This window comes from Lactuca serriola, chromosome 3 (assembly GCF_051521515.1).
Source record: "Lactuca serriola cultivar US96UC23 chromosome 3, Lser_US96UC23_V15, whole genome shotgun sequence".
Taxonomy (NCBI): domain Eukaryota; kingdom Viridiplantae; phylum Streptophyta; class Magnoliopsida; order Asterales; family Asteraceae; genus Lactuca; species Lactuca serriola.
Window position 1 is genome coordinate 47,741,204 of NC_136410.1, and position 13,598 is coordinate 47,754,801.

Here is a 13,598-nt window from a genome sequence, read left to right on the forward strand (position 1 = left end):
TTCAATTTTTCCCATATGGTTCAAGTATTTTTGTCACTAATAGTCATACTACTTTAGTTCGATGATACAACAAAAATAATTTTGATTTCATGGTGTTGTCTGAAACCCAATACAAACATGTAAATTATATAAAATGAACAAAATAAAAAATGACAAAAGATTTTAACATTCTTTCAGCTAACAACAAAACTATAACTACTAAAATCTAATCATATATTACTTATTTATACATTATCAATGTATGTAGTTTGATTCAAATGTCACAAGTAGGTTCTTGCTTGGAACTAATGATCATACTAAAATGCCCGATTTAAATATTTTAAACTGATAACCTTTTAAAACATTTTAAATAGTTAATATTGTCAAAATTATGAGTTTAAGTGTTCTTAAAGATGTGTACACAGTTTTTATTAGTACAAAAATGCAAAATATATATGAAATAACAATTTACTTCTATTCCATTTTATTGGTACTCAAATTTTTATTGGTAAGAACATATTTTAATCCAACTTTCAACATACGAGCTTACATTTTTTATATAAAGCAACATACCTTTTTCATATTTATATATAACTTATTTTTGTTGCTTCCACCTATATTTCTATCATTCTCATTTCTTAACTATCTAGTTGAAGCCACACATATGGCAACATCAAACATTTTTTTTTGCAGATATTTAACATCAAGGAGATTAAGAGATAACATGCTAACCTGTCATGGCAAGCCGCATCGATGGCTATTTGATGTTCGAGATCAAATGCAACCATCTCTCAACTGCTTCCATTATTAACCACAATGATGGTATGTGATCTTAATCCTCTAGCTTTTATCAATTCCATTTTCATTAACCAACACCGTATAATTTTTCATTTTTCACCCCCAAAATCAAGCCAAATCTAACATCACTAATTTACCAATAAATTTTAAGTCATAAAACTTGATCATTTTGAATTAACTACAATCAAAACCAAACAACAATGGAACCACTATATGGAAAAACTTTGTTCCTTGCACTCTCACAAAAATGAAACCTCTTAAAAATTAAGAAATTGTCACTATCCAATCACTAATCTATATAAACAAATCAACTACTTGAAACTAAAATAAACTGTAACATCCCGAGTTCAGGAGTGCAAGTTCAGGATTCAAAGTGAAAATGTGGATGGTCAACTCGGCGAGTCCATGGGTAGACTCGGCGAGTAGGGTCGCGATTCTGGTCGCGTGTTGAGTGGCCAACTCGGCGAGTCGGTGGCTGGACTCGGGGAGTTGGTGCTGTGTGGAGAAAACCCTAATCCCAGGGATTGAGCCCTATATAAAGAACATAATACCCTCTTCCCAGCCTCTTTGCTCCCCCTTGAAGTCCAAAAACCCTATTTTTTTGTGTGTGAGAGAATTAGAGAGCATTTGAGTCTTGAAGGAGTGTTGGTTGAAGAAATCTTTGAAGATTAAGAGGTTTGGAGCAAGGGGCTTTGCAAGGATTTGGCTTATTCTTCTGTTGGAGTCTTCTTTGGAGGTAAGGATTCATTGCTTGAGCTGTTATCCATCTAGATCTATCATTTGTGGGATTTTTGGGAATTTATCTAGTGCTATCTTGAGTTTGGAGGTTGGATCTGAGGTTGCTACCTCAGATCTAGAGTAGTGATGATCCAAAAGAGCATAAAGTCCCTGTTCAAGAGCTGTTGATGAAGCCTTTTAGTCCCAAACCTTAGCCAAGAGTGTATTATGCTTAGATCTCCTTGGATTCACGTAAAGTTTGCTACTTTACGTGATGGATGGCTTGTATAAGAGTAGATCTATGGATTTGAGACACTGCATGGCTTGGAAAGCCTCTGTATGAGCTAAGAACTAGTGGTACTCGGCGAGTCACATGGGTGTACTCGGCGAGTTGCATGAAGATGGGCAGCAACTCGACGAGTTGGAAGAACAACTCGGCGAGTTGGTTGAAGATAGCCTTGGACTCGGCGAGTCTGTTCTTGGACTCGGCGAGTCTGGTCGAGAGGTCCTAACCTTTTCTGGTTAAGCTGTGAATCGGTGAGTCAAGGGATGACTCAGTGAGTTGAGTACAGTTAGACTCAGAGTTGTGGGACTCGGCGAGTTTTGGGGCGACTCGGCGAGTTGAGTCGTGTTATGGGAGTTTTAGAGCATGGGGACTCGACGAGTCAGCGGGTTGACTCGGCGGGTAGAGTAAGTCAGGAGGGTTGACTTTGACTGAGGACTTTGACTTTGACCAAGAGTTGACTTCCAGGGATATTTTGGTAATTATGGGTATTTATTGAGTTCAGTCTTTTGGTATTGATCAGTGGTGGAGTTCGTGTCGGAGGTTTGAGCAGCGTGATCTTATCCTTTTCAGTCAGCAGTTGCGAGGTGAGTTATCCTCACTATATCCACAGGGTCTAAGGCACCAAGGCCGGCCCTTTATCGGATTGTAATCCGAGTGTTGTTGTCATGTTATTGCTTTGCTATGTTTACATCCTGGTAGTTAGGATGGTATATGTTAGAGACCTGGTTAAGGTCGGTATCCTGTTATATAGGATGGTATATGCTAGTGACCGGTTAGGTCGGTATCCTGGTTAAAATGATGTTATGTTAAGTGATTTGATAGATCGGTTTGGTTGGATGCGTATTGTTATATGATTGTATATTTACGTGGACATGGTTGTTGGGTTGGAGTTGAGTTGAGGTGGGTCCTGCTTTGTGCTGTAGGCCAACATACCCAGGGCGGACCGGTTATCCCGTAGGCCCAGCGAGCGGTCTAGATAGGCTGTAGGCCCCACGAGGGCGGACCAGACGTGCCGAGGCTCGGAGAGTGGACCAGGCTGACTGAAGGCCCGGTGCGGGCGGACCAGTCATATTGTAGACTCAGAGAGCGGACCAGGTGGATTGAAGGCCCGGTGCGAGCGGACCAATCACACTGTAGACTCGATGTATATGGCTAGACTCAAAGGGTGGACCAGGTGGACTGTAGGCCGGTGCGGCGGACCAGTCACACAGTAGACCCAAAGTGCATGGTTGTTCTGTATCGATTATATGATATGGTTATGTTTGTATGACGTTGGTATTTTGGGGGTATCTCACTAAGCTTTCGGGCTTACAGCTGTGGTTTAAATGTTTCAAATACTTCAGGAGACCGTGGCAAGGCAAATGCATGATCGTACCGCTCCTTGAGTTTTTATGCGTTTACGATGTGGTTTCTGGGAAATACTCTGATAATAAATGTATTGAAAATCTTTTGTAATAACTTTATGAAATTGGGTTGTTTTTGAAAAGTTTAAATTGGTTGGAATTTTTAGAGTGTTACATAAAATCTAACAAATTTAAATTTATTAGTAGCAATTTGAATCATATTATAATCTTAATCAATAGAAAGTAAGCAAAAAAATCATGTTTTACTTATACAATTCACAATCATGATTAAATGGTGATGGTAGGGTTTTCGGAATCAATCACGATCAAAATTAATGCTTATGGTAGGGCCCAAGACATATGTGATATGTCCAACAACATAAAGCTCGTGTAATTTAGGGGGCCAAAATATTTTTAGTTACACTAGTATTAGTAACAGATTAGTGATGGATTAATAACGGATTACTGACATTTGACATAATAGTAACATATTGGTGACAAATTTTACTTTGATTAATTTTATAACAATTATTACTTAAGGGTCTATTTTTACTTTTTTCGTACAAAACATTAAAATCAACGGGTCCGGACAACAACCAGAGTAGACGATACAAAAAATAACTCTAATGGAAAGATATATATCAACCATATCAACCGCCAGACTAATATAGTTCAATACATATCGATGGAAGACAAACAGACAACAAGCTGCGCCGCTAGCCCTTTCTGGATGACAAAACTAATTCTTTTGAAAACACCATCTGTGGATCTAGGAGATATGACATTAGAATGCATGACCCATTGGACTCTGTTGAGGAGCTCCATTGCCTATGGTGTGGGAAAACCAAATGTATCGAATGCAAAAGGTATAAACACATGTTGATTTTCTATACATGCATTCTCATGTTTGGCTACTTTGCACGCAACGGTTTTCAAAGCGGCATGCCCAGTTGTGAAACCCCCGCCCCTCAAACCGACGAGAGGAGAGACTCCAGTAAGATTCACACACATGTGCTTCCCTCCTACACATCTAAAGACCAAAATGCCTGTCGGTCTAAGTGTGGATCTTCCATTCTGCGGGTCTGTCAAAAAGTTCACTGGTGCTTCTTTCCTCGCAGAAATAACAGCATGCCGACAAGCATCAAACATAACATCCCTAACCACATCATGTTTGTACTTGAAGCCAGAGAGCTCTCTACAATGAACCGCATGTTTCCCAAAGGTATCTAAACATGCCTTGCGGCAAACTGGACATATCTCGTCAATTGGGAATAGAGGAATCATGAGGCGGTAACGAAGGATAGTTCAGTACTCCACAGGAGACATATGCTGGCCAATGCCATCAATAGGGATAGTTAGTAGAAAATCCTGAGCATGAGGCGCCCGAAGACACTTAAAGACTGCTTTCTGTCTAACAGTCATATCGAAGTCAACTTCCATATATTTGACGATTTTTCTAAAAAGGGCACACGCCTATGCTTTTTGGGATTTAGGTGGGCGGTGTCCTTAATACATGATGATGATTTTATTAAGTAAGTCGTATGTTTAAATGAGATTAAATGTATTTTAATGCATTAACTCGTAAATATGTTAAACATAGGTTTGTATTTGTATAGTATGTCTTTCAAAATCCTGCGAGAAAGATTCCAAACAGTTTGGACAAACGATAAGCTTCCCTCTCTTTCTTCATATGTCTTTCACTCTGATAAATAACACGAATATCCAATGAGATTAACGAAAAGAAAGACAAAGGTAAAGTTAAGTTGTTGTAAGGCATGCAAACAAGTAATTTTGTCTCCGATGGATAAAAAGTGTCACTTGTAAATAGATAAGGGACGGTTTATGTAATCCACTGAAAAACAATAATATTAGGCTTTACAACAGACATCTTGACAGAAAGGACGACCAATTGGAGCAACCTAACAACAGTATTTTGCCCCTCTTCGATTTTTGACAATTCGTCGGAGATTTTGCAGCCGATCACTTTCCGGCGGGCCATTGTGTTGTCCCACATCTTCTTTTTTATCTTCTTCAAAATCGAAGGATTAGCGCTTTATTCCACTTGAATATACAATAATGGCAGAATTCTTCTTCTAGGGTTACTGAAAACCCTCCCCCTTACTGAATTCAAAGACACAGGGAGGGGAGAGAGATGTCTCGGCAAGCGACGACGACCGCCTTTCATAAGTCGAAGACCCTGGACAACAAATATGTAAGAAATGTTCTTGATTTCGCCTAATTTCTATAGGGTATTTCGTAGTCTTATCCCCTTCGTTTCAAAAATTGGAGCTATCTTTTTGACTTTGGATGTGAAATCTCGCACTCTATGAATATGAATTAATGTGGTTTTGAAGTTTTTGGAAAATTTCGGTTAACTACTCTAAATTTCTGAAGTAATTTGATGCAATAATGGTGATGTTATATTTGCATCACACTCCATAACTATTGCATTAAAAGAGTACGAGGTTTGACATCAGTACTCAAAAGACGGCTCTTCCATGGGAATCCAGTTGAGTTCATGTTCTAGACATGTAACGATGTTTGAGATTACAAAGAAGTTATGAGGGTTTTTTTTTTTTTTTTTTTTTGAAAGAAGAAGTTATGAGGTTGCTTATTGTCGTTATTTCTCTTTCCTATAGCTAGAAGTTTTTTGAATTTTAGTCCATCTTTTGGCAAACAGTAGCACTTCTCTAGACTTGTTTCATGATCGTAGCAATGTAGCTGTGTGAAATAATTTGTGTAGTTGGAAGTCAACCAGATGTAGCTTGAGATCTCATAGCTAGATTGGTTGGTACTATCATTTCTATTCTTGTAATGATGTTGGAAACTATTAGTAAAATACCAAATCAGTTGTGGGATTTATCCCCCTAGTGGAATGATATTTTTGTTATGATTTACTTTGGCATGCTGTATCGTCATACTGGATTTGAGTGTGCAATTTCTTTTATGTTTTGGAAGATGCTTGGAGATGAGATTGGGAAAGGAGCATATGGTCGAGTTTACAAGGGTTTAGACTTGGAGAATGGAGATTTTGTTGCAATAAAACAAGTTTCTTTGGAGAATATTGCTCAGGAGGACCTCAACATTATCATGGTACAGTTTATCTCCTTCTTTTTCCTTTTAATATTTCAAACATGCTGTAATGTGCTGTATTTTATATATGGTTGATTAGCATATGATACTCAACCACTTATATTCTGTATTAACACATTTGTTGCTTTCTATATGGATAAATTGTGAACCAATTGGACGTGGTAACTTCTCAGCAAGAAATTGACTTGCTTAAGGTACTACTTTTGGTCTTACTTTATAGTTATTTTTGTAACATTGCAGGAATATTCTAGATGATTTGTAAATCATATGATGCATTTCTTTTGATGCAGAATTTGAACCACAAAAATATAGTAAAGTATCTTGGATCCTTAAAGACAAAGACCCATCTTCATATAATTCTTGAGTAAGTGTGTTAAAATTTATTAACCTTAAATACATTTATCACTTGTATTAGTGTTGAAAGTGTGTTTAACTGGTGATAATCTTTTTAATCTAAGGTATGTGGAGAATGGTTCACTTGCAAACATTATCAAGCCAAACAAATTTGGGCCATTTCCTGAATCATTGGTGGCTGTTTATATAGCTCAGGTTGGTTTCTAACATTGACCTTATGTACCTGGTTCAAATTTTTGATATAAATATTTCTGACTTTAATGCATGAGCAGGTTTTGGAAGGCTTGGTTTATTTGCATGAACAGGGGGTTATTCATCGAGATATTAAGGGTGCCAATATTTTGACTACTAAAGAGGTAAGTATAAGAGTATTTTTTTTGTCTTTGCCCTTTTAGCTCCAAAATTTATTTTACCTTTTTACCTCTTTTGGCTTTTCTTTCCAGGGTCTTGTTAAGTTAGCAGATTTTGGGGTTGCAACAAAGCTAACAGAGGCGGATGTTAATACACATTCAGTTGTTGGCACACCTTACTGGATGGCTCCTGAGGTATTTATATTTATAGATTCTTATTCTTTTTAATAAAAACTTGATCTTGCCTGTCTAATTTTTTCTTCTTTAGGTGATTGAAATGTCAGGAGTTTGTGCTGCATCTGATATATGGAGTGTTGGTTGTACTGTAATCGAACTGCTTACTTGTGTGCCTCCTTACTATGATCTTCAACCCATGCCAGCTCTCTTTAGGATTGTTCAGGTATTCTATCATTGTTAATTTACCATGTCATGAAATCATTGTTACTGAATTTCCTAAATTGCCCTTCAGGATGAAAATCCTCCAATTCCAGATAGCTTGTCACCTGGTATCACAGATTTTTTACGCCAGTGCTTTAAAAAGGTAAAGTGTAAAATGACTGTCTGGTTTTATGCTTCCTTTTTTTACTTTTCTTGAAGTTATCTATTCTCTGTTTTAACATTAATTTTCATATTTCAGGATGCTAGACTGAGACCTGATGCAAAAACACTTCTTTCTCACCCTTGGATACAAAATTCAAGGCGTGTTGTATTGCAGTCTTCACTTCGCCATAGTGGTACACTCAGGTAATTGCTGCAAGGATAAAAATTATATATTTTTATATAAAAATCATGTTTTTATATTCGAAGAGCATCTCTTTTTTCAGAAACATAGAAGATGATGGCTCAGTGGGTGCTGCAAAAACTTCAAATGCAGATGATCTAACCACTGTTGAGAATCTCTCTGTGGAGAAAGTCAAAGTATTTATTTCCTTGTAATTAAAACTAATAAGTACAAAGTTTCAAACACACTGGTATTACAGTATATAATTTGTTTTTACTTATTGATGTTCCGAATTTCAGGAAGTTAAAACAGAGTTGCTATTGGCTGAAGCTACTCTTGCTGGCAAGTCATATGAGGAAAATGATTCAAGTAATGAAAAAGCAGATGTATCAGAAGACGATGTTGCAGTTGCCACTTTAGCTATTCATGAGAAATTACCATTAGAACCTTCATCTGTAAACAATGAAACTAATCAAGAACATGCCCATGCGAAGCTACTATCAGAATTAGGTGCCACTGAGGTAACGATAACAAATGGTGACTCGGAGTCAAAATCAAAAACCACAAAAGTCAAAGAAAACGGAAGTTCTGTTACTACTGAAACCAGTTCAACTACTTCTAGCCACAAAGGCCATGACAACACTTCTCAAAAGTCTACGAAAGCATCAAGAACAGTTGGAGGAAACAACGAACTGAGTAAATTCAGTGATACACCTGGCGATGCTTCATTGGACGATTTATTTCAACCAATGGATAAAACCTTTGAAGATCGGTCCGCTGAAGCTTCAACATCTGCTTCTTCATCACACATGAATAATAATAATAATAATAATAATCAAGGGAACACAGATACTGGAAGAGCTGATTTGGCAACACATTTAAGGGCTACAATTGCTCAAAAACAGTTGGAGAATGAACCAGGTGGACAGTCTAATGGAGGAGATATACTTCATCTTATGATGGGTGTTTTAAAAGAAGATGTGATTGGTATTGATGGTCTAGGGTTTGATGATAAACTACCTGCAGACAATCTTTTTCACCTGCAAGCTGTTGAATTTGGGAAATTAGTTTCTTCATTGAGACCAGAGGAATCAGAAGATGTGATTGTGTCATCGTGTCATAAGTTAACTGTTTTCTTTCAACATCGCCCTGAACAGAAACTTGTTTTTATGACCCAACATGGATTACTCCCTCTTCTGGAATTGCTTGAGGTTCCTAGGACACGGGTATGTTCAATTCAAAGTGGCTTACTACTTACTAAATCTTGTTCTTCTTCTATTATTATATTAAATATTTTAGTAATATATTTTAATGCTATTCTTTAGGTGCAGGTTATATGTTCCGTGCTTCATGTCTTGAATCAAATTATCAAGGATAACACTGACTTTCAGGAGAATGCTTGTCTTGTTGGACTTGTAAGTACTTGGGGGTTGTTTCTTTTTACTTAAGGGTAAAATGGTCATTTAGTCTCATTTTATTTACGAAAAACCTCCCTAGGTACCCGTTGTTATGGGGTTTGCAGTGCCTGATAGAACAAGAGAGGTTCGTATGGAAGCAGCTTACTTTTTGCAGCAACTTTGTCAGTCAAGGTATAAATTTTTCTCATTTTCTCTAAAATTTCTAATTTCTTTGTGTTTATACTATAAAAAGATGATCGTATTGAGGTGGAATCTTTTTGTTACAGCTCATTGACATTACAAATGTTTATAGCATGCCGTGGGATACCTGTTCTTGTGGGATTTCTGGAGGCTGATTATGCAAAATACAGGTTTTTAGTTCTTTTAACTTGTATAATTTCATACAGAACTGAAGCAATTATGATTACATTCTAGAATGTGAATGTTCTAATGAACCTTTTTCCAAATTCCAGGGAAATGGTCCATCTAGCTATTGATGGAATGTGGCAGGTATTTAAGCTTCAAAGATCAACACTTAGGAATGACTTTTGTCGAATAGCTGCAAAAAACGGAATATTACTGAGGCTCATAAACACCCTTTATAGCTTAAATGAAGCAACCAGGCTGGCTTCCATATCTGGTGGAGGTGGCTTTTCAATGGATGGTTTAGGTTTAGGTTTAGCCACCCGATCAAGATCCGGTCCATTAGATTCAAGTAGTAACACTTTCATGCAAACTGAAAGTGCAGCCAATGGGATGGATTATGTTGACCATGTCAAAGTCAAACACGGTGTAACAACAGATCAATCATCTTCTCATTCACCTGATTCAAGATTCTTCACTTTAGACATTGATAAACATCATCATCATCATCATCATCATCAATCAAGCAACACTAGTGCTGAAGCTCCATTTAATTCCAGATCACCAGATTCGAATACAGTGAAGGAGGAGAGAGGAGATGGTTCACACGATGTTGAACATAAACAGAGACTTTCTAATTTTGGAAGGCTGTCCACTGATAGGCCTAGGAAATCTATGGATGTTGTATCAAATGGGCAAGAAAATGTCCGCCCTCTGTTAAGTCTTTTGGAAAAAGAACCCCCTTCACGACACTTTTCTGGTCAACTTGAATATGTTCGCCATTTGACCGGATTAGAAAAACATGAAAGTATACTCCCACTTTTGCATACTTCTATTGAAAAGAAGAACAATGGGCTTGATTTCTTAATGGCTGAATTTGCTGGTAATTTTTGACTTCCTTTCTTTTGAGTAAATCACATTTTTGGTCCCATTTTTCAGTTTTGTTCCTTATTTGAGCTTCTTAATCTTTTTGGTCCTTGACTTTAGCTATTTTTTGCAATTTTGGTCCCAAAAACAGTCTCATTTTTATCTGGAATAAGGACAAAAAATGTTACAATACCAGCTATACTTATTTAGGGACCAAAGTGTAATTTTCATTTTGTTTGTTGAATTCAACAGAGGCTTCTAGTCGTGGAAGGGAAAATGCTAATAACAATGAGTCGATGCCTAAAACTCCACATAAATTAGTTAATAACAAAAAGACGGGGGTGGTGGGGTCCAATGAGGGGGGCGGGGGTGGGGCGTCCACATCAGGAATTGCATCTCAAACAGCATCAGGTGTACTCTCGGGTTCCGGTGTTCTTAATGCTAGACCAGGGAGTGCCACGTCATCTGGACTTTTGTCCCACATGGTGTCCCCATGGAATGCTGACGTGGCGAGGGAATATCTTGAAAAAGTGGCGGATCTTTTACTTGAATTCGCGGGTGCTGACTCAACAGTGAAGTCGTACATGTGTAGCCAAAGTTTACTCAGCCGGTTATTCCAAATGTTCAATAAAATCGAACCCCCTATTCTATTAAAGCTCTTAAAATGCATCAATCTTTTGTCCACCGATCCACACTGTTTGGAACATCTACAAAGAGCTGATGCCATTAAACATCTTATCCCAAATCTTGACCTCAAAGATGGCCCTCTCGTTTCCCAAATTCATCATGAGGTAAGTGAAATTATATCTCATTAATTATGATTATTTGACCTTCTTTGAATAATAATAATAATAATGTTTATTATTATTTTTGTTGTTGTTTGAAGGTCTTGAACGCACTATTCAATCTATGCAAAATTAATAAACGGAGACAGGAACAGGCAGCAGAAAACGGAATAATTCCACATTTAATGCGTTTCATAATGTCGGATTCTCCATTAAGACAATACGCATTGCCTTTGTTATGTGATATGGCCCACGCGTCACGTAATTCAAGGGAACAGTTGAGAGCGCATGGTGGAATGGACGTCTACTTAAGCTTACTTGAAGACCAGCTTTGGTCTGTAACAGCTTTGGATTCAATTGCTGTGTGTTTGGCACATGACAATGACAACAAGAAAGTGGAACAAGCTTTGTTGAGAAAGGAATCTGTTCAGAAGTTGGTCAGATTCTTTCAGTGCTGTCCGGAACAATTTTTCCTTCACATCTTAGAGCCATTTTTGAAAATCATCACGTACGTTTTTATTCTTTAATTCATTAACCTTTTTTTTTTTTTTTTTTCAATCATAACAATACGTGTATAATCAATCCTTTCCTTATGTTGCCCCGCAGGAAATCAATTGAGATAAATAAAACACTGGCTGTTAACGGGTTGACACCGTTACTCATATCGAGACTTAACCACCAGGATGCTATAGCACGTCTCACTCTGCTAAAATTAATTAAGGTTGTAATTTGGAAAAGTGTTGCTTTTTTTTTCATTCTACATTAAGTCATTTTTATTTATTTATTTTGTTGTGTCAGGCTGTATATGAACATCATCCACGTCCAAAGCAGCTGATTGTAGAGAATGATTTGCCTCAAAAGTTACAAAACTTAATTGAAGAACGAAGAGATGGGCAAAGCTCTGGTGGTCAAGTTCTGGTGAAGCAAATGGCCACCTCACTGCTTAAAGCACTTCATATCAATACTGTTTTATGATTCATTTGATTCGGTCTTGAGTCTGTTTGACTTTTCACGTGTAAATATATAATTTTTGGTGTGTCATGGGATGTAATTATTTATTTTGATTTTTGTTTGTTGGAATCACGTTCTCGTGTTTTGGTTTGGTTTGTGTTTGATTTCATCTTGTGTAATCTGTACCCTAGCATGCTTCCTATGTATAACAAAGGTGTATAGATTATTATATTCTAACTGACTGCTGTGCTTTGCTGTTTTAAACGTGTACAAACCCAAGCCAACACACGCCAAGCAGCAAACTAACAAAACTAAATTGTATTTGTGCTGTGTCATTTTATACTTTATAATTTTTTAATAAAGTAATCTTTTAATATATTCAACAACGACAAACTCAAATAATCCATTTATAGTTGGTATGGGAGGCAGAAGCTAGGGGTGGAATTGGTATGGTATTGATCTTTTTTCCTCCAAACCGTTTACCGTACAAACTATAGTTGACAGAGTAATTTAGTTATCGGTACCGTACCAAAGTACATTTGGTACCAACTAATTTGGCTACCAACATATTTGGTTGGTACAAATATATACCAAATTTTTTAATTAATACAACTTGAAATTGCCGATTAGGGAAGAATTATGAGAATAAGAAAGTAAGGCAAAAACATCTTAAACTCGAATTTGAGATGAAGTTGTGGACTATGGTCGTTATTTCTTTTGGTATTACTTTTGCTTTTAGTGTAATATAATTCGTTTGGTATTACTCATCAAGTGCTCAAAAAATAATAAAGTATAAAAAGATCATCAAGTGCTCAAAAAATAATAAAGTATAAAAAGAATTGCTGATCACTCAATTATGTTAGTAATTCCCACTCAATTATGTTAGTAATTCCAAGAATGTTAGTTGTTATTCTAATTAAAACATGAAAATAATATATATATATATATATATATATATATATATATATATATATATATACGGTTAGGTTATTTTGTTTTCACTATCTATTATGTACATGTATGATTGATTCTGGACCAATCATTTTAGTTATTTTAAGAAACTAATTAATACATATTACATGTTGAAGATATAATGGATATTAATTACATCTTCAACATTTAATATGCATTAATTACTTTCTTAAAATAACTAAAATGATTGGTCCAGAATCAATCATACATGCACACAATAGATAGTGAAAACATTTGAACATAACTCTCTCTCTCTCTCTCTATATATATATATATATATATATATACACATATATATATATATATATATATATATATATATATATATATATATATATATAAAGATCATTACTAGCCCAATAGAACAAATATTATCTAGAAGACTTTAGCTTGTTCTATAATGCTCTAGAAGATTCTAGAACATTGTGGAAGACTATAGAAAACTTCGGAATATATCGGAAGAGTCTAGAATGACATGGAAGACCCTAGAAGGTTCTGCATCATTCTAGAAGACACTGGAACAACCTAGACCTCTCCAGAACATGGTAGAACATTCTAGAAACATATGGAAGCTTATAGAGTATGTTAGATAGTTCTAGAGTTATCTAGTAATTAGTTAGTA

At 36.4% G+C, this 13,598-nt stretch overlaps 1 protein-coding gene across 2 annotated transcripts; it reads left to right on the forward strand.

Annotated features, from left to right (window-relative positions):
* Window positions 1-5,010: 5,010 nt before the first annotated feature.
* Window positions 5,011-12,268, forward strand: LOC145092175 (MAP3K epsilon protein kinase 1-like). Of its 2 annotated transcripts, none has more exons than XM_079030086.1 (20): window positions 5,011-5,335; window positions 6,082-6,216; window positions 6,390-6,410; window positions 6,507-6,580; window positions 6,675-6,765; window positions 6,843-6,926; window positions 7,014-7,115; window positions 7,189-7,320; window positions 7,390-7,461; window positions 7,558-7,664; window positions 7,745-7,838; window positions 7,941-8,867; window positions 8,967-9,056; window positions 9,139-9,230; window positions 9,326-9,409; window positions 9,512-10,284; window positions 10,521-11,059; window positions 11,155-11,561; window positions 11,660-11,774; window positions 11,852-12,268. In XM_079030086.1, the coding sequence occupies exons 1-20, from the start codon at window positions 5,276-5,278 to the stop codon at window positions 12,026-12,028; spliced, it is 4,176 nt and encodes a 1,391-aa protein (XP_078886212.1). In that variant the 5' UTR covers window positions 5,011-5,275; the 3' UTR covers window positions 12,029-12,268. The 2 variants fall into 2 exon arrangements, with proteins under 2 accessions (XP_078886212.1, XP_078886213.1); XM_079030087.1 differs by having other exon boundaries at window positions 8,973-9,056.
* The last annotated feature ends 1,330 nt before the right edge of the window (window positions 12,269-13,598 follow it).